General features: G+C 40.0%; 1 protein-coding gene and 1 long non-coding RNA gene across 8 annotated transcripts in view; one reads left to right on the forward strand and one right to left on the reverse strand.

The window, feature by feature from the left end:
• Nucleotides 1-24,891, forward strand: part of LOC105481933 (FERM domain containing kindlin 2) — a 97,682-nt gene that overhangs the window by 20,926 nt on the left and 51,865 nt on the right. For all 7 annotated transcript variants that reach the window (XM_071100170.1, XM_071100171.1, XM_071100173.1 and 4 more), the window contains one exon: nucleotides 10,749-10,982. In XM_071100170.1, coding sequence (XP_070956271.1) covers nucleotides 10,749-10,982 — 234 coding nt within the window. The remainder of the gene's footprint in view (nucleotides 1-10,748; nucleotides 10,983-24,891) is intronic.
• Nucleotides 1-24,891, reverse strand: part of LOC112426669 (uncharacterized) — a 148,165-nt gene that overhangs the window by 216 nt on the left and 123,058 nt on the right. The window contains exon 5 of the long non-coding RNA XR_003018057.2: nucleotides 1,210-1,389. This is a non-coding gene — a long non-coding RNA (uncharacterized lncRNA). The remainder of the gene's footprint in view (nucleotides 1-1,209; nucleotides 1,390-24,891) is intronic.

Here is a 24,891-nt window from a genome sequence, read left to right on the forward strand (position 1 = left end):
GGGCTAGGGTAGCTCAAAAAGGCTTCTCTGAGAATTTGGAATTAATGCTAAAATCTGGAAGATGAGAGAGAGTTAGACATTCCAGGAGTGGAGTAGCATGTGCAAGGGCACTGAGGCAGGAAAGAACTTAGTTACATGATTCTTAGAACTAAAAAAGGCCAGTGTGGCTGGAGCAAAGGAAGAGTAGCACAGGATACATTTGGAGGAGTAGATAGGCCGTATTGTGTGGAGCTTTGTAGACCTGATAAGGCATTTGGATTTTATTGCAGTTAGAAGCAGTTGCAAAGGATTTTCAGCAGGGGAGTGGCATGAAAGTGCTGAACAGATGACTCTGGCTGTTGTGTGGAAAGTGCTGAGTGGAATGCAGGAGACCAGTTAGGAGGCTGTGGCAGTAGTCAGTGCAAGAGATGATGGCAGCCTGAAGTAGGGTGGTGCCAGTCGAGACTGGAGTGGACGTTTTTGGAAGTGGATCTGACAGTTTACTGTCAAATGTAAGGAAAGAGGGAAAGAGGGAAAGAGTATCAATGACTTTCAGATTCCTAGCTTGAGCAACTGGGTTGACAGTTGGTGCTAATTAGTATAATAACAGTAGGGATAAGAAAAAATTGGGTTACATTTTAGACAAATTGAGTTATCTGAGGGACATCAAGAAGAGATGTGAGATAGGCAGTAGGGTGTATAGGCTGGCGGTCTGAGCAGAAAGTTGGGCTGCTGACACCAATGATGAAAGTAAATGTCTTTTAAAGCCATGAGAATGGATGAGACCCCTGGAGAACCAATGTAAGGAGAGAAGCACATGGTTCCTAGAAGACAGGAAGGGCAGCGGAGCATAGGAGGTGGGATTAGCTTTAGATAGACAGGAAGAGGCACCTTTTCATGTTAACACAAAGACAGGAGGCCCATCTGAGTCCAAATGTAAGAAGGCTTGGGTTGGCGTGAAGGTAAAAGAGTTTGAATCTGTGGCTTCTGAGTTTTCTGCAGTAGAATCCATGGTTGTCTACTGCAAAGGAGAAGGATTCTCAGAAATGTGAGAAGTTTGAGATACAGTGGTAGACAGAAAAAAACATAGTAGGATTCTCCAAGGGTGTCTTGGGCAAACGTACAGTAATTGTTTCAGTCTGCCTGGCTGTGAAATGAAAGAGGGAAAAGTCTTGTAAGTTTAATAGATGAACGACTAAGTGATGTAGGTAAATGGTATGAGCAAGTAACCTGAAAAGCAGGAGAAGGACGTTTTCTGGTCTGCTTAGTCTGCATGGCTTGCTTACAGTAGGTCAGGACCAGCTTGTTTAGTGGCTTTGTCACTAGCACACTGGGATTGTAGTGTTCTTTACCTCCAGTCAGCTCTTTATTATGGTAATAGTTGTATCTCATTTGAGTCTCAAGAGGGTCCTAAAACAAAAGGAAACAGCACAGAGTATTACAGTATTAGCAGAATACAAAAATATATATTTATCAGAAACAAGTCACGTGCCCAAAAACGTTATCTGTACTTATAAGTCACGATGACATGTTGCCTTAGCAAAGAATATCTAATGTAAGCTTTGCTTCTAGTTTATGGACATATGAGAATATTAAACAAATTTTGCATTTCTTTCCTGAACTAATACTTTAAAAATATGCAACTAGAAATTTATGCCCCCCAAAAGTAACATCTTAACCTCCTCTTCATTCCAAACTCTAAGTTGCTTACTTACTTTTAAGATGTGGTTACTTAAGGTAAGAAAAAATAAGTTATTTGATCAAGTTTCATCTTTCTCTTTAGTCTGACAACATTATGGCATTAAATAAAGTCCAGGAGGTATTGGGCTGGTCCTTGTTTGGTCTCTGGTAATTTAGATGAGGCAGAACTGAGTCTCCAGGAATGTGAATATTATCTCAAAAAGTTAGTAACAGCTACTGTGCAAAGTTTGAAAGCCCAAGTCAAATCCTGGGCATGTGCATGGATGTGTGGTAAGGCATAGGTTCCAACTCTCGTGCAGAAACAACAGGAGTGAGATTTGATCAACTTTCTGTGCATCCTTGACCACCCAGCGTCAAGGGATCATCCCACCTCAGCCTCCAGGTAGCTAGGACCCCAGGCACAGGCCACCATGCCCGGATTTTTTTTTTTTTTTTTTTGGTAGAGATGAGGTTTTGCTATGTTGCCCAGGCTGGCCTTGAATGCTTGGGCTCAAGCCACTCACCCACCTCAGCCTCCCAAAGTGTTGGGATTACAGGCATGAGCCTGGCCAATAATTGCATCTTAGCCTGTATCAAAACAGTCAAGTAGGAATTCGTAATCTTATTAGGAAAACATTAAATAGGATGTTTTCAATAATGTCTCCCTTCTCTGAGCTCATATTTTCTAGAGTGTAAGCGAGCTGGAATTGCATAAAGTGGGGCATAATATTCTCTAGCAAAAAGCTTTGAAATATGTATTTTTTGGCCGGGCGGGGTGGCTCAATCCTGTAATCCCAGCACTTTGGGAGGCCGAGACGAGCGGATCACGAGGTCAGGAGATCGAGACTATCCTGGCTAACCCGGTGAAACCCCGTCTCTACTAAAAAATACAAAAAAACTAGCCGGGCGCAGTGGCGGGCGCCTGTAGTCCCAGCTACTCGGGAGGCTGAGGCAGGAGAATGGCGTAAACCCGGGAGGCGGAGCTTGCAGTGAGCTGAGATCCGGCCACTGCACTCCAGCCTGGGCGACAGAGTGAGACTCCATCTCCAAAAAAAAAAAAAAAAAAAATGTGTTTTTTTTTCTTTCTTTCTTTCTTCTTTTTTTTTTTTTTTTTTTTTTTTGGTGACTCATGGAGTGGGAGAGCACTGTGATACCAAAAGCTGTTTGGTAGACTAAGCAATATTTCTCAGCCTCTAATGATGAGAAACCCAAGCCTTCTGTTCCTTAGAATACACAGATGTTATATTTGTAAAGCAAGTGTATGACCACTTCCTGAATTTGAGGAGCATTCTGTTACAGTTGAGGGAGGATATTTTTGTTGATTCAGTCAATGTTGTAGCAGTTTGCAGTGTTAATGATAGGAGTTTGAGTGTCTGTCAGATACTGTTATGCGCACGTGATACGGTGGTGATGGGATCTGTTAAATAAGGGAGGGACACAGAAATAACTCTTTCCAGAATGCTGGCAAAGTGTTTTGAAGAATTAACATATTTTACTAAAATTTGTTATAGAAGTAAGAATTTTGCTAGGTATAGTAAACTATAAGTAGTGCTTGACTTAAAAGAATTACTAAACAAGCCAAATTTATGAGTAAATCATAAAATCCCTTTTCTTTCCCAGAGAAGGAAAACAAGTGATGGCTTCATAATAGTATAACTTTTTACCCAACTCCCCACCCCCGAGCCTTTCTGCGAAAGCTTGTATTTGTGATGGGTTACTTCTGAAAGTTTAAAATCGAAATTTGAAATATAAGATTTACCGAATAAAAGTTGACCTATACCTGGAGGATAACTGAAAATCATGACCTTGGGGAAATGGACTGTCAGAGCAAGTTTTTGAGCGTGGTCTACGCCTTGAATGGTTTTATAATGCAGATGAATGAATCTACTCCGATGATGTTTGCTAACTTCTGGCCAAGTGCCAGGCTGATAGTGTGTGTGTGTGTGTGCGCGCGCGCGTGCACATGCATTCAGTCATCTAATGTTTGAAATACCAAGCCTGCCATTCTGGACAGCAGAAATGTTTATTTAGAACATAGTCCAGAGTCTAGTTTAGAACGTGTAAGGGAGTTCATGTATGGAAAGTTTCCCAAAGCTTTAGTTTATGCAAATTCAGGGAATTTCAACGTTATTTCCTTATGGATTTTGATGTCACACAGGAAACTAAACCGCTACTTTAGTGATCCAGTAGTATGTTCATTTGCTTGCTGTTATTTATAAGTATTTGTTGATAACCATTTTCCTTTTAAAGTCATCATAATGTGTTCATGCTTCTATTCAGTCTTCAGCTAGAGGAAAACTTAAATGTGTGTTGATGTCTGAAATCTGTTCTGCACACAGTGGGTTTTTCAAGTTAGAGTTGCATAGTCTGTTATGATTTAACTGGCCACTTTAGAGATAAGCTATGCTGTAATACACTTGATAACTAAGTGCTTTCAAGAGTTACTGCATCCGTGCCGGGTGCGGTGGCTCACGCCTGTACAGCACTTTGGGAGGCCAAGGCGGTTGGATCACTTGAGGTTAGGAATTCAAGACCAGCCTGGCCAACATAGTGAAACCCCACCTCTACTAAAAATACAAAAATTTGCTAGACTGGGTATGGTGGTACCTCTCTGTAGTCCCAGCTACTCCAGAGGCTGAGGCAGGAGAATCACTTGAACCCGGGAAGTGGAGGTTGCAGTGAGCTGAGATCACACCACTGCTCTCCAGCCTGGGCAACAGAGCAAAACTCCATCTCAAACGAAAGAAGAGTTACTGCATCGAGATATACTACTTCACACACACACACACACACACACACACACACACACCTGTACACACAATTTGTGCCATTAAGTGCTTTTTTTTTTTTTTTTTTTGAGACAGAGTCTTGCTTTGTTGCCCAGGCTGGAGTGCAATGGCACAACCTTGGATCACTGCAACCTCTGCCTCCCGAGTGTGAGCCATTCTCCTGCCTCAGCCTTCCCAAGTAGCTGGAATTGCAGGTGTGCACCAACAGGCCCAGCTAATTTTTGTATTTTTAGTATAGATGGGGTTTCACCATATTGGCCAGGCTGGTCTCAAACTCCAACTTCTGACCTCAAGTAATTTTCCCATCTTGGCCTCCCAACATACTGGGATTACAGGAGTGAGCCACCGCTCCCGGCCTTTAAGTACTTTTTGATGTGCAGTTAGCTTTTATGCTTGCCTGGGCAAATGCTTCTCAGTTGGTGTACCATCATTTTTCTCAGGATTTTCATCAGTGTATAAAATTTGTTTTTGCTACTGATGAATAGAATAGGTATGTTCTTGTGATATTCTGAGTAGAGCCAATTGTGTGACTTGATGTGGAGATATTGTTATTTTCAAAATAAGATAGGTAGTGTAATATAAAGCCAGCACCAAAGAAAGAGCTGATTTTCTGGAAGTTGGGAAAATATTGCTTTGCCTGTTCGAGAGGGCTCAGTCAGGTCTTTAGAGAGTTTTGAAGTGATATTCTGCTGAAGGGCAAATTAATGAATGATAATTAGAATTATAAATGATCTGAAATATGAAATCATTTCAGCTGCTTTTAAAATAATGCTGTAATAGCTTTCCCTTTTTAAAAACGAAGCTAAAAATGCTCCTTGGGTCTGCCATTTCCTTTTTATCTATCTACTAGCTATTATTCTGTGATTCTACCAGCTATTATTCTATTGCTATTATTCTCCTTGCTACAGTAAAATATCCAGAAAAAGTTGCCTGTATTTCTTATTTGTGCTTCCTCACCTCCCATCCATTATAACTGAAATGGTTGTCATTTCCACTCTCACATTAACTTCTTGCACACACTCTTGCAAGAGTGAAGTCTTGCATACCCCCATCACCACACTTCTTCAAAATTATCAGTAATGATTTTGAAACAGATGACTCCTACTTAAAACCATTTCCTAGACCCACAGAGATTCTGATATATTTGGTTTGAGAGATGTCACCAAGATGGTGGAATAGGAAGTAGCAGCCTTCATCTGCCCATAAAAAAATAACAGACAGCTGTTCACAAACCAAAATAGCCCTAGTTTAGGGTGGGGCCAGGCATCAGTATTTTTAAAAAGCTGCTCAGATGATTCTAATGCCAATCAGGCAGAAAACTACTGCTCTAGGGGCTTATCTCATACATTATAACACCTAAACCATGTAGTGTGACCTACAAGGCTCCTGCCTGTCTCTCTGATGCCACCTCCTACTGATCTCCATTTCCTCTCCTCTAGCCACCTTGGTCTCCCTCAGTGATGCTGGAACTTTGTTTTGTTCATCATTATATCTCTAGCACTAAAGTAGTGCCTTCTTGCACACAGTATATGTTCAAGAGATATTTGTTGAATCCACAAATATTTTTATAACACTGTTTGATGTTCTTATTCTGTAGTAGTGATTACTCTGCAAGTAATGCTGTCTAGGTTGGTAGTGTGTTGAGTCTTTAGGAATGCTACCGAAAGCCCGGTATGTGAACATAAGTCACAAGCCCCCACAGTCCAGCTTATCTGTCTTCTAACACTGTCTTCTACTTTGCTGTCAGAACACCTACTTTTCTGTTTTTATCTCTTGCCATGAGTGGTATTGATACTTCTGATTTTTTTCTGGTCTCCTATTTCTGCTTTTATTTTGTCTAATTTTTTTTCCCTATATTGTTATTCATCCACTAGTTTCTCTGGGTGAAAAAGACTAGTTTTACCAGCATTGCCAGTCAGTAAGAGAGCTTATTTTTTTCTGTGGGTAAACAGACCACTCATAGGATGTCCAGTACGTAATCTTTGGATCCTGTCCCTTTCTCTTGCTAGGTGCAGGTGGTAGCTCCTTTGAGAAGCCAAGGTGGAATTGATGGGGGAGGGTCAGGTTTTAAAGGGAAGAATGGGTATCAGGGGAGATACATGTTTCTGAAGCCACAGTTGGAAGCCTAATTGATGGAAAATTGACGTTTTATTACACTGTTAACCCTGCTTACAGCAGGGGCCTGCAAAGTTTTCTTTTTTAAAATATAGATAGTAGGTCTTTTGGGCTTTTGGTCTTTGTGGGCTATGCAGTCTTTGTCCCAATAACTCTAGTCTAATGTTGTAGTGCAGAAGTAGTCATAGACAGTGTGTGAACACAGTAGTGTGGCTGTGTTTCATAAAACTGTTTATGGGCATTGAAATTTCAACTTTATATAAAATTATGTAAAATACTGTTCTTTGGATTTCCCCTCTCACCACCACCACCACCACCACCACCACCACCACCACAACCACCACCACCACCAGTTAAAAATAGTCAGGAGCCATGTAACAATATTTCAGTCAACTACAGCAGACTGTTTATACATCTCTGGTACCATAAGATTAATAATACCTTATTTTTACTATACCTTTTCTATACTTAGCTACACAAATATTTATCACTGTGTTACAGTTGCCTACAGCATTCAGTACAGTAACACATGTACAGGTTTGTATCCTAGGATCAAGAGGCTATACCATATAGCCTAGGTGTGTAGTAGGCTGTACTGTTTAGGTTTGTGAATACACTCTTTGATGTTCATACAACAGTGAACTTGCCTAACATCACATTTCTCAGATCTTATCCCCCTTGTTAAGTGACTCATGACTGTACAAAAGCTGTTTTTAGCCGGTGAGCCATAAAAAGGCAGAAGGCAGGATTTGGTCCTTGGGCCATTCATAGTTTGCTAACCTCCAGCGTCACATTTATGTAGTTTTGACTTGGAAAGTCGAGTTCTTGACCAGTAGTCCTTTTCATACCTCACGTTATAAAAACTCTTTAGATTTTGTGGTTGTTGGCACATGACCTCGTTATTAGTATCCATATGTAAATTTTGTCCCCAAAAGCTCCTTATCACGTTGGTGTCTTTGCCTCCTATGTTTTAGCACCTACTCCTGGGCCACAATGTTTGAGCCTTTTATTATGTCTTTGCAGCTTTGCTTCTGCTCTGCTTCTACAATAAAACAGCTATTTTTTAAAAATTTAATAAACATTCCTTTCAGGCTGTATACAGGTGCTATGGAGGCCCCCCTCTTTCACACAGTTCACCTGCACTCCTGGTGGCCAGATCCCCAACATGCTGACAAGCTCTTTTCCTTAGGTGCAGGGATTGAGCTTGCTCTGCCTGAGTGCGGGGCAGCCAGCTCCATGCTGGCAGCCAAGAAGTGTTAAGAGTTTTTAATGTCATGGCCCCAGGAGTAACCCTTAACAAGGAAGTGGAGAGATACCTGGTCTTTCTCCTGTGGGAGAGTTCTGAGGCATGCCCTGAGGGACTGAACTCCAGGTGCTCACAGCAGTGAGGAACCTCCAGTCAGTTTTTCTCCCCGTCTCACTTTCACTGATCCCCTCAAGTGTGCTTCCTGGGATTTCCTTCCCGCAAATAAGCTGCTTGCACCCAAGTTCTTAGATCAGGGATGCCTTCTGGAGGAACCCAAATGACATGTGCTGGTGGACTCCTATTACTCTTACAGCTCTTTTTCTCCTTTCCTCCCCACTGGGAGTATATGAAGTAGCTTCCTTAGTGGTTGACGTTGACACTAGATGTGGGAAAGGAAGTATTACAGGTTGAATATTCCTTATCTGAAAGCTTGAGACCAGAGTGTTTCTGATCTTGAAGTTTGAAATATCTGTATTGTACTTACCAGTTGAGCATTCCTAATCCAAAAATCTGAAGTCTGAAATGTTCCAAAGTCTAAAACTTTTTTTTCCCCCCCCAGTTTCTGAGCATTTTGGATTTCAGAGTTTCAGATTAGGAAGGCTCAACCGGTATATACCACCTGCCGATCATTCAGTTCAGCTCAGCAGTAACTCTGCTGGGTTACCAGCGTTCTTTGCAGGTTACCTTTTTCTGCCCTTAATTTTCTATTTCTGGAAAGAAAAGTAATATGTGACCTTGGTTGTCTTCCATGAGGTAGATCAGAATTTTCTGTTTCCAAAAGTTAGTTGGCAGATTCTGTGCTAGAAAGTAGGGTGTAGGGTACTACATACAATTAAGTATCACAATTAAGCAAGTGGTCATAAAATAGCAGTTACATGCATTTCTTTTGCCAAACTTCAAATAACATGATTGGCAGGACTTTGCGAAAACCACAGATGTTAAAATTTCAAAATGGTAATACGATCACAAGGAGCTGTAGCCGTAATTCTCCCATTAAACTACTTACTGATTAAAATAAGTTTTTAATGTCTGGAGAATTGAAAGTCTTTTTCTACCTGTGGCATGTTTCTTCCACAATGAGAACTTCAGTTGTATCAAGTAAATTTCACCATTGTAGAAGGTGTTTCGGCCATATAATCAATGTGGGAATTTGGTTTTTATTTGGGGATAGACTAGTTATGTGTGTGTGTGTGTTTCAGGTTCTAGATTAATACATACTTTTAATTGTCTTTAAGTTGATGAACTCTTTTTAAAGGTATGACTTTATTAAAATGAGCTTTATCTCAGAAGCATGATGGTTTTTAATTTTTATTTGCAAAAAGTTACTCACTTTTTTTGTTTTTCTTGAGGTAGGGTCTCACTCTGCCACCCAGGCTGGAGTACAGTGGTGCAATCACAGCTCACTGCAGCCTCGATCTACCTCCTAGGTTCAGGCAATCTTCCCACCTCAGCCACCTGAGTAGCTGGGACTACAGGCACATGCCATCATGCCCAGCTAATTTTTTCTAGAGATGGGGTTTCACCACGTTGTCCAGGCTGGTCTTGAATTCCTGGGCTTAGGCAGTCTGCCCACCTCAGCCTCCCAAAGTTCTGGGATTATAGGCGTGAGCCACTGTGCCCAGCATTCACATGTTTTTCCTTCCCCTGGAAGTTGTTGTTTTCCTTGAGACAGAGTCTCACTCCCTTGCCCAGACTGGATTGTAGTGTCACATCACAACTCACTGCAACCTTGACCTTCTGGGCTCAAGTGATCCTCCTACCTCAGCATCCTAAGTAGGTGGGACTGCAGGCACATGCCACTATACCTGGCTAATTTTAAAAAAATTTTTTTGTAGAGATGGGACTTCACCATGTTGCCCTGACTGGTCTCGAACTCATGGGCTCAAGCGATCCTCCAGCCTCAGCCTCCCAAAGTTCTGGAATTACAGGCACGAGCCACCATGCTGGGCCTGTTCTTTTTGTGTGTGTTTTGTTTTGTTTTCTGAAACATCACTTTCCCTTTTGTTGGCACTTAGTAAGTTTAACATACAATTGATCCCAAAAGCCTTTACTTTGATTGCGGCTTTAAAAACCAACTTCCTATCCTAGTCATAAGTAAATAAATAACTAGCTGAAGTTGGATTTTACTGCTACAAGCTTATTGTTATGACCTGCCTTATCTGGGGGTAACTAAATCTTGTGTAAATTACATTCTTTTCTTTATTTGGTTTCATTTAGTTGCATAAGGCTGTTAAATAGTTGAACAGATATTAATGTTTCCTGTTATACTTGTACCAGAACGTGCTCAGAGAAAAATGTTGGACAGTGTGACTTTAGATCCATTTTCGGGGATCTATTTGGGAGAGTGTATGTGGCCAGAATGTAGTTTTTTTATTTTTGGAGCTTTCTCTTAAGTTACAGTGTTTCTCATGGGTGTTTTCCCTGTTCCTGCTCTTCACCTAGGATATTGGTTTCTGTTCACTTTGGTTCCCCATCTTTTCACCACCCCTTATTCACCTTGACATACTTCTGCAACTACATAAACCACAGTCTGTTCAGTTTCTCATTAGAATAGTATTGTCCATTCCTGTAGGACAAGTTCCAAGCCCACCAACTCCTTGTCTTTATTAATCCTTCCTATTCTAGCCCTCAGGGTTCTGTTTGTTTTCTGAGAACAAGAGAGTACTTTCTCCGTCATCCATGTGTCCCATTTTGTACTTGACTCGAACATTCTTAGATGCCCTTATATATTCTGCCTTAGCCACCTTGTGTACTGGCTTTTCAGGACAGAGCATGTTTTCTCAGCTGTTAGTGTTTCTTTTGTACCTGTCACATAACAGTAACTTAGTAGTTAATTATTTCTGTTAAATACCCAATTATCTAGTTTTCTGCTTTTAATTTCTCAAAGTAACCTTGGTGGTTTTTAAGTGATTTGTTTCTTTATTGTTTGTTTTTTATAGATGTAAAAAAAGATTGGTCTGACCATGCTCTCTGGTGGGAAAAGAAGAGAACTTGGCTTTTGAAGACACATTGGACCTTAGATAAGTATGGTATTCAGGCAGATGCTAAGCTTCAGTTCACCCCTCAGCACAAACTGCTCCGCCTGCAGCTTCCCAACATGAAGTATGTGAAGGTGAAAGTGAATTTCTCTGATAGAGTCTTCAAAGCTGTTTCTGACATCTGTAAGACTTTTAGTAAGTATTACATAAATTCTTAAAATACGAATTATGTGACGTACATATGACCAATGACTGACATAGCTTATCCCAAGGAATGGGGTGTAGGGCTGAACTGTCTATGTATACATGTATGTGTGTGAAATTTCTACTTCATTCAAGTTTTTCTATTAAGATAAATGCTGGGTGAAGGTGGAACAGGAAGAACCTAGTAGAGATTCTTTCCTTACTAGAATTATATCTGATATTTGTTATTTAATACTTTGTTTTTGTGGGGAGGGTAAGGAAACAGGCACTGTTTTCAGGGGAACATACATGACTTTGCAATGTTTCCTTCACATAAGTCACTATTTGATTTTAGTGATTCAGGCAGGTTGTGTCACTTCCTCCATTGAAGGCCTGACACAGCTCCTAAGGAAATGACTATGAGTGTTGTCTTCCTTCACCAGTCTACAATTTGAACATCCCTGTAGTATTTCTATTTATGCATTCTGAAATGAGATGTGGGTTACTTTGGCTGACCCAGTTATGTCATATGACAGGAAGTATTCAACCATCTGAGAAAATGTGAACTGCTGTCACTACCACTAGTGCAGAAGTCTATTGTATTTTTTCCTATTTGAGAAGTTCTTGGTTAAAGATACATTTAGTGACTTCGTATTTTAATTCCAATAAAGAACTACAGTTTTTTATTCATGTTAAATTTTTAAATTATACTAGTAATTTATAAATATATTCTGTTGTAAAAGAATCAGTGAATATAGACATACATAGTAAGCTCCCCTTTCCCCTAAGTAATCACTCTTGACAGTTTGGTGATTTTCTATGCATTTATTTATCCATACATACCGGATTGTTTTTTAATAGGAGCATTTTATGTGTATTTTTTAAACTCAGTAATGTCTTAGAGATTTTTCTATGTGTTATACATTCTTTTAAGCTGTAATTCAGAGTATAGACGTACTATTTATTTACATCCAATCACCTCTTGGCCTTTTTGGCTAAGATCAAGTATAATTTATAACCACATTTCCCTGTTAATGATCAGTTAGGTTGCTTCACTCTTAGGGCAAATGCTGTAACATTTTCAAATGTTTTAAATGTTGCCGAAAACATTTGAAAATATTTTAGTTGGGCTAGCGCCAGCGTACCCAGTCTTCCTTGCTGGTGTCAGCACCCACACCCACTGCTAGAGCCTGTGGGCAAATGCTGCTCCTGTACAATGTCTCAAGCACTGGCCTGGGGACAATATGGAGGTGCCAGGACTGCCTGCCTCTTAACCCAGAGCCCTGACTGCTGCTTATGCCTGTAGGCTTGGAGCTTGGAGGAGTCTGAATCCTCACCCATTTGTTGTGTTAGTTTGGGCTGTGGCTTCCCTTAAACTAATACCAACTTTTTTTGTGTCTTTCAAGAATCACTCATTTTTTTACCCTTTTATGTAGTTTCCTGTCTCCTAGCAACGTTACAAATGTTCATCTTCCCTCTCCTACAATTTTTAAAGATCTTTTGCTGTCATTTCAGGGGATTTGGGATATAGGAGGGGAGATACAGGTAGATTCACATTGCCTTTTTGATCTAATGCCCTTGAAATTTTTTATATATGAAACAGGTTTATTATTATTATTATTAAAAGAGAGAAAAGTACAAAGAATACCAAATTCCCGTTATCAAGAATTAATGATTGTTGATATTTTGTCATTTTGCCAAATGACAAATAGGACTTGAAGTCAAAGTAATACTGGTAAAATTCTTGAGTCTCATTCTCCTAACTTCCCTTTACAAAGCAACTACTATCATAAGTTCAATGTGTATCTAGTAAAATACACAGACGCGCACACACAGACACGTATCTCTGTGTGTATATATCCATAAGTGGTATGTGTTATTGCCATTACCATGTAGGTATTTTCTTACTCAGTTTTGTATGTGTGTGCAAGAATTTCTCTTGAGTATCCACCTAGAAGTAGAAGTAAAATTGCTGTGTTTTAAATATATACATAATTCATTTCAAAGTACTATCAAATTGTCTTCCAGTTGGTTATACCAGTTTATATTCCAACCAGCAATGTATGAAAACCCATTACCTCAAATCCTCACTAACCCTTGATTATGGTCTGTTTTATTGTTTTTGTTTCCAAGAGAAAAAGACAGTATTTTGTTTTAGTTTACAAAGCTAAGTATGTTTTTAAATCATTATTGGACATCTAAGTTCCTTTTTTTAATTGTTTATGTCATTTGTCCATTTTTGAGAAATTAATAAACTTTAGTTTTTGCAAGAGTTGTAGGTTCACGGCGAAGTTGAGCAAAAGTACAGAGAGTTCCCACATACCCTCTATCCTCACACATGCACAACCTTCCCCACTCTCAAAATCTGTACCAGAGTGGTACATTTATTATAACTGGTGCACCTACATTGACGTATCATTATCACTCAGTGACAGTAGTTTACGTTAGGGTTCGCTTCTGGTGTTGTACATGCTTTGGGCTTGGAAAAATACGTACTCATATGTATCTACTATTGTAGTATTATACAGAATAGTTTGACTGTCCAAAAAATCTTCCCGTGCTCTGCCTATTCACCCCTCTCTCCTCATCGCCACCACTGATCCTTTTACCTAATTTTGCCCTTTCCGGAATATCATATGCTTGGACTCATACAGTATGTAGCCTTTTCATATTGGTTTCTTTCACTTCATAATAGGCATTTAACTTTCCTCCGTGTTTTTTTGTGGCTCGATAGCTTATTTCTTTTTTTTTCTGCTGCTGCTGCTGCTTCTTTTTTTCTTTTTTTGAGACAGAATCTCGCTCTGTTGCCCAGGCTGGAATGCAGTGGCACGATCTTGGCTCACTGCAACCTCTGCCTCCCGTCTTCAAGCAGTTCTTCTGCCTCAGCCTCCCAAGTAGCTGGGATTATAGGCGTCTGCCAGCAAGCCGGGCTAATTTTTGTATTTTTAGTAGAGATGGGATTTCACCACGTTGGCCAGGCTGGTCTCGAACTTCTGACCGCAGGCGATCCACCCACCTCCACCTCCCAAAGTGCTGGGATTACAAGCATGAACCACCACGCCAGGCCAGCTCATTTCTTTTTAGTGCTAAATAATATTCCATCTTTTGGATGTGTCACAGCTTATTTATCCCCTCACTTGGTTGCTTTGTTTTGAATAAAGCTGCTGTAAACATCTGTACGCAGGCTTTCAAGTGGACATGTGTCTGTTCATCCATTCTTCTTTTATCTTTCACCATTGATTTGTAGTTCTTTATAAATTCTAATATGTGCTGCAAATAATTTCTCCTGGTCTGTTTAATATCTTAAATCTTTGTTCATGATTAATTTTATTTACTTTTTATTTTTGTCTTTTTTGGTCATGTAGAAGTTAACGCTGGTTTGTGTTTTTGGGGTATTTAAAAAAGCTGTTCCTATTTTGAATTACAGGTATCTGTATTTTCTGCTAGTACTCTTAGAGTTTTGTTTTTCACGTTTACCACTTTTATCTACTTAGAATTTACTTTTGTGTGTTTTGTGAAATAGAGATGTAGTATAGCATATTTTAGGAGAAAATGCTAGCCAACACTGTTTATTGAATTGTCTGTTATTTCTCCACATAAGCATAATGTCAGCTCTGTCATAAACCAAAATTCCATGTTGTGTGGATCTGTTTTTGTATGCTCTATTCTTTTCCATCGATCCATTTATATGTCCTTACATGGATAGTACACTGTTTGAATTTCTGTAGCTTCATAATAAATCTCTGTATCTGGTAGGGCAAGTACCCCTTCTTTGCTGTTTTTCAGAATTGCGTGAGTTGATTTTGGAATTATATGTTTCTATATGAAATTTGAAATAGTTTGTTAATTTCCAGGGAAAATTCCATAGTAATTGATTGGAAATGCATGCATTAATTTTATGTAGGTCTTTCCATTCATGAATAAAATCTCCTTTTGTTGAAGTTACGTTTTTTGTCCTTAAATAACATTTTATCTAGAAAGATATTGTACTTTTTTAAAAAAGGTTTCTTCCAGGGGCTTTATACTTTTTCTAATTGGATACTGCTATTAGGAATGCTGTATATTTTTTTCTTATAATCTAATATCTGATACCTTGCTGAACTCTTTGATAAATTCTGATAATTTATTGATTCCCTTGGATTTGCTTATTTTTTACTTTTTATTTATTTTTTGTTATTTATTTATTTATTTTGAGACAGAGTCTCCCTCCATCACCCAGTCTGGAGTGCAATGGTAATATCTCGGCTCACTGCAACCTCCACCTCCTGGTTTCTACTACTTCTTCTGCCTCAGCCTCCCAAGTAGCTGGGACTACAGTTGCGCACCACCATACTTGGCTAATTTTTGTATTTTTAGTAGAGACGGGGTTTTGCCATGTTGGCCAGGCTGGTTTGGAACTTTCGACCTCAGGGGATCCGCCTGCCTCGGCCTCCCAAAGTGCTGGGGTTGCAGGCATGAGCCACCACGCCTGGCCTTCTCTTGGATTTTCTATGTAAACAATCATATCTCTTCTAAATAATAACTTTTCTCTCTTCCTTTCCCATTTTTATACATCTTATTTATCTTATGGTATTCGATTAAACCTCTAGCACAGTATTGCATAATAGCAGTAATGATGACTATTGTTGTGTTGTTCCTGACTTAAATGGAAATGCTTTTAACATTTGACATTGAGTTTAATATTGGTTGTTGTTTGGGGGGAGATCTTTTCCTGTTTTGTTTTGTTTTGTTTTTTGCTTTTTGAGATAGTGTCTTGCTCTGTCACCCAGGCTGGAGTGCAGTGGTGTGAACACAGCTCATTGCATCCTTGACCTCCTGGGCTCAAGCAATCCTCCTGCCTCAGCCTCCCAAGTTGCTGGGACCACAGGCATGCACCACCATGCCTGACTAATTTTCGTATTTTTTTGTAGAGACAGGGTCTTGCTATGTTACCCAGGCTGGTCTTTAACTTCTGTGCTCAAGCAGCCCACCTGCCTCTGCCTCCCAAAGCGATAGGATTACAGGCAGGAGCCCCACCACACCTAGCCTGTTTTTTGTTTTAATTGTTAGTGCCTTTAACTCAAGAATGCATGTAACCAAATGGAGCTTAGGGAGTGACTTGACCAAGATCACACAGAGAGTGACAAGAACCCACCTAAGTGGTTCTTGTCACCTAAGTGGTTCTTGTCACTCTCTGTGACAAGAATCTAGAGCTCCTTATACCTTACTTCATTATGCCTATCTTCACTGGCCTCATGCTGTCATCAAATCTCATAGATTTTTTCCTATAAAATGTTTTATGCGTTCATTCTTCATTCCACTCTCTGCTGTGTAGAATGAAGTTAGATGTTGAGAAGATTTTCAGGTTGTTACACTAATACTGCTCCACCTTCCTAAATATATCTGTAGTGGGTAGTTGGTCTTCCATTATTATTACTCCTCCTCCTCCTCCTACTACTACTACTGTTTTTGGCTGCATGGCATCTGAACCTCTGGCTCTGTGTTTTGGAAATGTCATACCTTATGAGTTGTGTGAGACAAAGCCCACCTCCCTCTTAGAGAAACCATAAAGTCCAGATAGTTGTTTCCCAACCCTCCTCATAGATAGAGTGCAGGCAGTTGGCCAGGTCTAGGTTACATGCACATCAGAAATGTCTCCTAGAACTTTGAGTCAGGAACTCGTGACTCAAGCCAGGATGGCAAATACCTCATTCTAGTGGCATACATGGCCGCAACATCCAGCTTCTAAGGACAAAGCCATATCCAGTGAGAGCACTCATCCATGCATTGAGTATATTGGCCCATTTACTCCTGGGGGATCTCATAGTGTTAGAATTTTGCGTTTGCAATGTTTTAAATTTAGATTACAAAAAGATACTATATAGTAAGCATATCTACATTATCCCATTTATGTTTAAATATTCACCTAGAGATATACTTGGAAGTATTTCACTAGAATGTTGACAGAGGTTATCTCAGGGTGATATATCAAGTATGTGCTTTTTATCCCCAATTGTTTTCTTGTTGTTGCTGTTTTTAACAATTTAATATGTAATATTTGTATAAACAAGAAAGCTATTTTTCATTCAAGGATCAAAACCACTTTTAGCTTTTTATGTTTTTGTTTTTCTCTAGAATGTAAACTTCTAAAGTCAGAAACATGCCTTTCCATCTTTGTATTCTCAGCATAGGGCATGGCCTTAGAGAACATTAATTGAATGAATAAGAGGAAAAAATGATGGAATAAAGAAATAAGGATCAGTTAATCCTATCACTGGGATCAAATGGAAAGTAAGGATCTATGACCTGGCATGGTGGCTCACACCTATAATCCCAGCACTTTGGGAGGCCGAGGCAAGCAGATCACTTGAGGCCAGGAGTTCAAGACCAGCTTGGCCAACATGGTGAAACCCCGTCTCTACTAAAAATACAAAAAGTAGCCGGGCGTGGTGGCACGTGTGGTCCCAGCTACTTGAGAGGCCGAGGCAAGAGAATCACTTGAACCCGGGAGGTGGAGGTCGCAGTGAGCCAAGATCACGCCACTGCTCTCCAGCCTGGGCAACAAAGTAAGACTCTGTCTCAAAAAAAAAGTAGTGATCTGTTACAGGATGTTCAGGGAATTTCTGCTCCATTGGGTAGTTACATTATATTTCCTCTAAACAGTCTTAACAGCTGTTAAGGGTCTGTGCACTGTCAGTATTAATGGGTAGAAATTTACATAAGATTTTGATAAGTTATAAGACTAAAGTCTTTTCTACAGAAAAGAGAGGGTCTTAATGAGTGGTAATTTTATTTGTGGATATATTAGAGAATACTCCAAGAACTAAGGCACTTGATTATGAAATTGTCTGAAACAAAAGGGATTGTGCTTTATAGACTAGTCATGTTTACATGAAAGAGCAGATACCAAGGACACAGATTTCAGAAATCTAGGAGATACATAAAATTTAGATGATCACAGTGTTCGGTGAGAGCCCAAGTACTTGACATGTGTGAATATATAGATGTCTTCACATGCTGGCAGCACGACAGGGAAGAGGGTTATCTGATAGCAGGCTCTATGCTGCAGTCTGCTTAACATCATGAAGAATTGGGGGTAGAGTTGGAGTCAGTATCACAGAGCAGGGTTCCTAAGATGGGGTCCCCATTTGGAGGAAACCGGGAGAAAAACTAGGGCATAAAGATCCAGTCAAATAGTTATACAGTTGAGGTTTGGCTACAGAAATAAATAAGAAAACAGCTAATTGGCCTTAGATAATAATGTAATACATATTTAATAAATGCATATTTAATACATAATTTAACACTGTTATTGCTATAAAATATTCCTTGGAAGTCTATAAAATTTTCATATGTGTGTTAGGAAAGAGGGAAGGGTAGTTGATTTGCCAAGTGATTAAATTGTGTTGGCAAACTCCGGCCTGCAGCCTGCTTTTGTGTAGCTCAGGAACTAATTATCATTAGGCTTTTACATTTTTTTAAGGGTTAAGAAAAATTAAAATAATATTTTTTATGCTGTGAGAATTATAAAAATTCAAATTCCCATGTTCATAAATAAAGTTGTGTTGGAATACAGCTACATTCATTGGCTTAGGTATTGTCTGTGGTTGCTTTTGTGTTACAGCAGCAGTGTTGAGTAGAGCTGCATACCCTAAAATATTTACTATCTTTATGGAAAAAGTTTGCCAACCCCCGAATTACATTATGGAAAACATTAGTCTAGCGGTTTATTTTTTTTTCACCACTGAAACTGAAACACTGAAGTGACAGTGTATACCTCTTCCCAGGAATAATTAGGGTTTCTTTCTGTTAATTATTTTAGATTACTTAATTTTCAACCCGTTATTAAATATTTCCCCCAAATTAAAATGAAGTCACTAAGTAGTGGTCATTGTGACTTAATTAATTTAACTCTCTTGTGTCTACTTTTGTGGCTTTTGCTTACTTACTGTATGAGCAGTAGAATTAAAACTAAGAAAGATGAGGACATTTCTATTGCTACCAAAATACATTGTTACCTAAGATCACCAAGTAAATGTGAAGAGTGTGCCAACCACTGAAAAAGGACAGTGATGCAAGACCAACAGAACACCATTTAAAGGGAAATACCTACTTTTGCTGAACACTGACATTTCCAAGCTTTTAATTTGGTAAAAATTATCTTTTATAATTTAACTCTTGAGAAAATGCTTCTGTATAATAATTATTTTCTTCCAAAAACGTACTTTCAGATCAGTGCTTCTGTGTAATTTGAAGTTTTTGTTGCATTTTCCTTTTCTTTTGGACAGAAAGACTGTTGGCAAAGAAAGTCTTTTTTTTAATGTCATGTATTCTGGCACGCAGGCTTCACAAATGAAGAGCCTTATTGAGAGGAAATGAAACTTTTTCTCCCAAAATCTGACAATCGACAGAGAACTACTATAAAAGAACATATTTTGTGTTTAGAGCTTGTGACCATTCTATATTATCAATAGGACATGGCATTTGGGTCTTTCTGCATTAGATACATGCTAATTCATTCCTATTTTCTCTCTTTCTGTTCTAGCCTTGTGAAGAAGAATCTATCTGATAGGGATAGAGAAGCACAAAATGCTAGTGGAATAGAACTCAGACTGACTGAAGCTCAAATGGGCTTTAAATGTTTGTAATTATTAAAGTGGTTTAGGTAAATAAGCTGTACGTAAGAACTCTGTACAAAAGCTTTGTCTTAGTGGTAACAATAAAGATTGGATTTTTGTTGTTGTTTTTTTTTAGACAGAGTCTTCCTCTGTCACCCAGGCTGGAGTGCAGTGGCGCGATCTCAGCTCACTGCAAGCTCTGCCTCCCAAGTTCACACCATTCTATTGCCTCAGCCTCCCAAGTAGCTGGGACTGCAGACGCCCACCACCATGCCCGGCTAATTTTTTGTATCTTTAATAGAGACGGGGTTTCACTGTGTTAGCCAGAATGGTCTCAATCTCCTGACCTCGTGATCCGCCCGCCTCAGCCTCGCAAAGTGTTGGGGTAACAGGCGTGAGCCCCCGCACCTGGCCCCTTTTTTTTTTTTTTTTTTTTGAGATGGAGTCTTTCTCTGTTGCCAGGCTGGAGTACAGTGGTGCAATCTCGGCTCACTGCAATCACTGCCTCCTGGGCTTAAGCGGTTCTCCTGCCTCAGCCTCCCAGGTAGCTAGGACGACAGGCGTGCACCACCACACCCAGCTAATTTTTGTATTTTTAGTAGAGACAGGGTTTCACCGTGTTTGCCAGGATGGTCTCAATCCCTTGACCTCACGATCTGCCCACCTTGGCCTCCCAAAGTGCTGGGATTACAGGCATGAGGGGATTTTTAAATAAAGATGGAACGAGTTACTTAAACTGCTTTTTTGTACTGCAGCCTCCACCTCCCAGGTTCAAGCAATTCTGCCACAGCCTCCTGAGTAGCTGGGATTACAGGTGCCCACCACCACACCCGGCTAATTTTTGTATTTTTAGCAGAGGTGGAATTTCGCCATGTTGGCCAGGCTGGTCCTGGACTCCTGACCTCAAGTGATCCACCTGCCTCAGCCTCCCAAAGTGCTGGGATTACAGGCGTTAGCCATCATGCCCGGCCAGAAATCTAGATTTAACAGTGCGTTAAACTATTAAGAGCCTTCTTTTTCACAGAAGAAGTTACTTGAGAAAATGAAGTGGTTGCTGGAACTGGATTCATTGTTCAGTTGTGTCTTCAAGGACAAACTCTTTCCATCCCTCAGTTCCTCATCCCTCAGCATGTCAGGTTGGCCTCATGATTGTAAGATGCTTCCTAGAGCTCCAGGCATACATGGATTGAGTAGCCCTCATCTGAAATTTGAAATGCTCCAAAATTCGAAACTTTATGACTGCCAGTGTGACATTCAACGGAAATGCTCATTGGAGCATTTTAGTCAGGTTAGGGGTGCTCAACCTATAGCTGCATTCCACACCTGTGTCCTAACAGCAAAGCAAAACATCCCGGAAGCCCCCCTCACATGCTACTGGCCCACCTTAGGTCATATGACTGCCCTTAGCTGCAAGGGAGACTGGCAAAACATGAATATCACTTAACTTTTCCAGTTTCCGTATACTAACCGCAAGCAAGAGGGCTGAGAAATGGCAAGTCAGTTAGCCGATCAGCAGACCTGCCAAATGCCCTTTTTAGTATCTAGTCAGTCGAATTGAGCAATAGAGCCAGGAGTTTAAAGAAATAAAAAATGAAATTTTTATTAAGGAGAGGACCCAAGGGACATCTTATAAGCTGTGTCCTTTAATTTTATTTATCCTTTTGATCAGTTTTGTTAAGGTATAATTTAAGGTAAAATAATCGTAATGGCAAAATTCAGTGCATTTTGACTAATGGACCACCAGCAAGATATAGGATAGTCCCCTCATGCCCCTCTGCTGGCAGTCCTCTTTACCCTTCTGACCTCTGCCAGCCACTTACCTGCCTTCTACCACTATAGTCTTGCCTTTTCTAAAATGTCATAAAAATGGAATCCTACAGTATTTGGTCTTTTCTGTATGGCTTTTTCTACTTAGCATAATGCTTCTGACCTTCATCCATATTACTGTGTGTTATCAACGCCATTTTGTTACTGAATAGTACTTTGTTGTATGGATATACCATAATTTGTTTATCCATTCACCAGTGGAAGGGCTGGGGCTTTTAATTTTTTAAAAAGCTTCTGTGACCATTCACTTACAGGTCTTTGTGAACATAGGTATTTACTCAAGAGCAGTAAAAGCTATGAGTAGGTTTCTGGGTCATATGATAAGTGGATGTTTCACCTTGTAATAAATAGCCAAATTCTTTTCCAAAGTGACTGTGCTATTTTGCATTCTGCCTGGCAGTACTTGAGAGTTTCAGTTGCTCTGTTCCTTGAAACATTTTTCAGTTTGGGGTATTCTAGCAGGTGTCAGAGCCTATCTCCTTGTGGCTTTAATTCACATTACCCTAGTGACTAATGTTGTTGAGCATCTATTCATGTGCTTAGTTGCCACCCATATAATGATGAGGTGTCTGAATCCTTCGCCTGCCTGTCTTTTAAATTAGGCTGCCATCTGATTGTGTTGTAAGCATTCTTTGCATATCCCAGATATGGAAATTTTTTGGATATGTTTTGCAAATATTTTCTCACAATCTGTGGCTTACCATTTCATTAACAGTGTTTTCTAAGAGCAAAAGTTTTCATTTTGGTGAAGACCAATTTGTGATCTCTGTTGTCCCATTTCTTTTCTGTTTCCTTCCTTTCTGGTACATTAAGGGGTTTTTGGTGGGGTTTTTTTTGGGGGGGAGGTGTTTTGATTACATTGATCTCCACTTGTGAATTACTAGCTATTACGACCTTCATTTTGCCATTTTAGTGGTTGCTCTAGGGTTTACAGTATATGACTTTAACTTATTCACAGTCTACCTTCAAATAATACACTACTTCACACATAGTATAATAACCTTACAGCAGTTTAGTTTCATTTCTTCCTTCGTGTCCTTTTTGTGTCATGTATTTTACTCCTATATATGCTAAACCCTACAATGTTATTTTCCCCCAAAGCAGTAAAGTATTTAAAAATGAGCAAAATGGTCTTTCATATCACATATTTCCCGTTTTTCAGTGCTCTTTATAAGTATCCTTTCCATGTGGTCTCCTTTTTCTTAAGAACTTCATACGCCTCTCTTTTTATAGTGCAAGTCTACTGGTGATGAAGTTTTGACCTTTTGTTTATAGAAGTTTTGATTTGGTCCAGGCACAGTGGCTCATGCCTACATGTCGTCCCAGCACTTTGGGAGGCCAAAGATCACTTGAGCCCAGGAGTTCGAGACCAGCCTGGGCAACATGGCGAAACCCCATCTCCAAAAAATACCAAGAAATTAGCTGGGCATGGTGGCATGCACCTGTAGTTCCAGCTGCTCGGGAGGTTAAGCAGGGAGGGTCGCTTGAGCCTGGAAGGCAAATGTTGTAGTGAGTTGAGATTGTGTCACTGCACCCCAAATTGGGCAACTGAGTTAGACCCTGTCTCCAAAAAAAAAAAAAATTTTTGATTTTGCCTTCATTTTTGAAAGATACTGCAGCTGGGAGAAGAATTCTAAACTTCCCCTCACCCCCCAGTAATTGATGTCCCTCAGTTGTCTTCTGGTTTGCATAATTTCAGAGAAGTCTATTATTGTTCCTCTATGTTTTGTGTCTGCCTTGGAAGATTTTATCTTTACCCTGGTTATCAGCAATTTGATTATGATGTGTCCTGAAATCATGTTTTTAAGGTTTATTCATATCTTCGAGTCTATTGATCTTTCTGCTGCTAATCTGCTGTTAATCCCATCCAGTGCCTTTTTCATTTGAGATGTATTTTTCATCACTAGAAGTTTGATTTTGGCTTCATTTTTATATAGATTTTTCATTTTTTTCTTTATTATGTTTGTTTTCTTCTAGTTTCTTAAACATGGAATATCTTTATATAGCTATTTCAGTATTTTTTATCTATCATCTGAGTTATTTGTGCTTCCCCGCCCCCACTCTTTACTCCTTCCTGGCTGTGTGTCATTATGCGTCACAGTGGCTGGATTTTTTTGTATTGAGTAGTCTTGACTTTTTTTTCTGGTCACCAAATTACTTGGAATTAGTTGGATTCTTTTGCTTTGAAGCTTTATTAGGGTAGACCAGAGGCAACATTAGCCTTAGGACTAATTTAGCCTCATTACTGAGGTCATAGTCTTCTGAGGGTGGTTCTCAGTACTCTGTGTAGAGGTCTTTCTGCTCTCCTTGATGGGAACATTAACTCTTTTAGCCGTTCGTTCTTTCTGCAGTCTCTGGTAGCTTCCTCTTAACAAATGCACAAATAGGATTCAGCTGGACTCCAGGAAACACCTCTGCAGACCTCCAGAGCACTCCCCGTGGAGCTCCCTTCTCTCCTGTCCCCTGCCCCACACGTTCTAGCCACCTTGTCATACCTGAATGCCATTCCAGATCTCTCAACTCTGCAAGACCAGGGCCCATGCGCCCCTCCCCTGCCCATAGGCAGTAAGCTGGTACACTCAGTTCATCCTTTTAGTCTTTCTTTTGTATATCTTGTTGCCTAATATCTGAAAGTGTTTTTCTTTTCCTTTATTTCTTATTGTTTAAATAAAACAGGAGAGTAAATCAAGTTCCTGTTACCCCAACTTACTTGAAATCCTCCATTCTTAATTCTTCCTAGATATTCTTCTAGCCTTGCATCTTTCTTAGAAAGCCATCATATGCTCATTGAAGCATTACGTATAATAACAAAACCATTTCTTTAACCAAAATTTTAAACTGAAACACACTCAAGGCTGAACTCATGGTATTCCTTTCCAAATCTCTGTGCTCCCTCCTCCCTCTTGTCCGCCTTCCCCCAAGCAATCACCATAGTAGTAAAAGGCTTCTCCATCCCAGGTACACATACCAGACACATGGGAGTCATCCTTAGCATTGCCCTCTTCCTCACCTACACATCTCATTATCACCTCCAAATGTTTGTTTTGCCTCGAGGGTATGTCTTCAGTCTTTCCACTTCTCTCCATCTCCACCCTCCACTCCTCTGGTATTCCAGCCACCACCTCTTCCTGCTCCAGGAGCCTCCTAAGCAGTCTCGTTTATCCATTCTTGTTCTTTCCAATGCATTCTTTATTCAGTAAGCAGAAAGATTTTTTTTTTTTTTTTTTTTTTTTTTTTGAGACGGAGTCTCGCTGTGTCTCCCAGGCTGGAGTGCAGTGGCGTGATCTCGGCTCACTGCAAGCTCCGCCTCCCGGGTTCACGCCATTCTCCTGCCTCAGTCTCCCAAGTAGCTGAGACTACAGGCGCCCGCCACCACGCCCGGCTAGTTTTTTGTATTTTTAGTAGAGACGGGGTTTCACCATGTTAGCCAGGATAGTCTCGATCTCCTGACCTCGTGATCCACCCGCCTCGGCCTCCCAAAGTGCTGGGATTACAGG

The sequence above is a fragment of the Macaca nemestrina genome, chromosome 7 (genome assembly GCF_043159975.1).
Source record: "Macaca nemestrina isolate mMacNem1 chromosome 7, mMacNem.hap1, whole genome shotgun sequence".
In the NCBI taxonomy this organism is placed as follows: domain Eukaryota; kingdom Metazoa; phylum Chordata; class Mammalia; order Primates; family Cercopithecidae; genus Macaca; species Macaca nemestrina.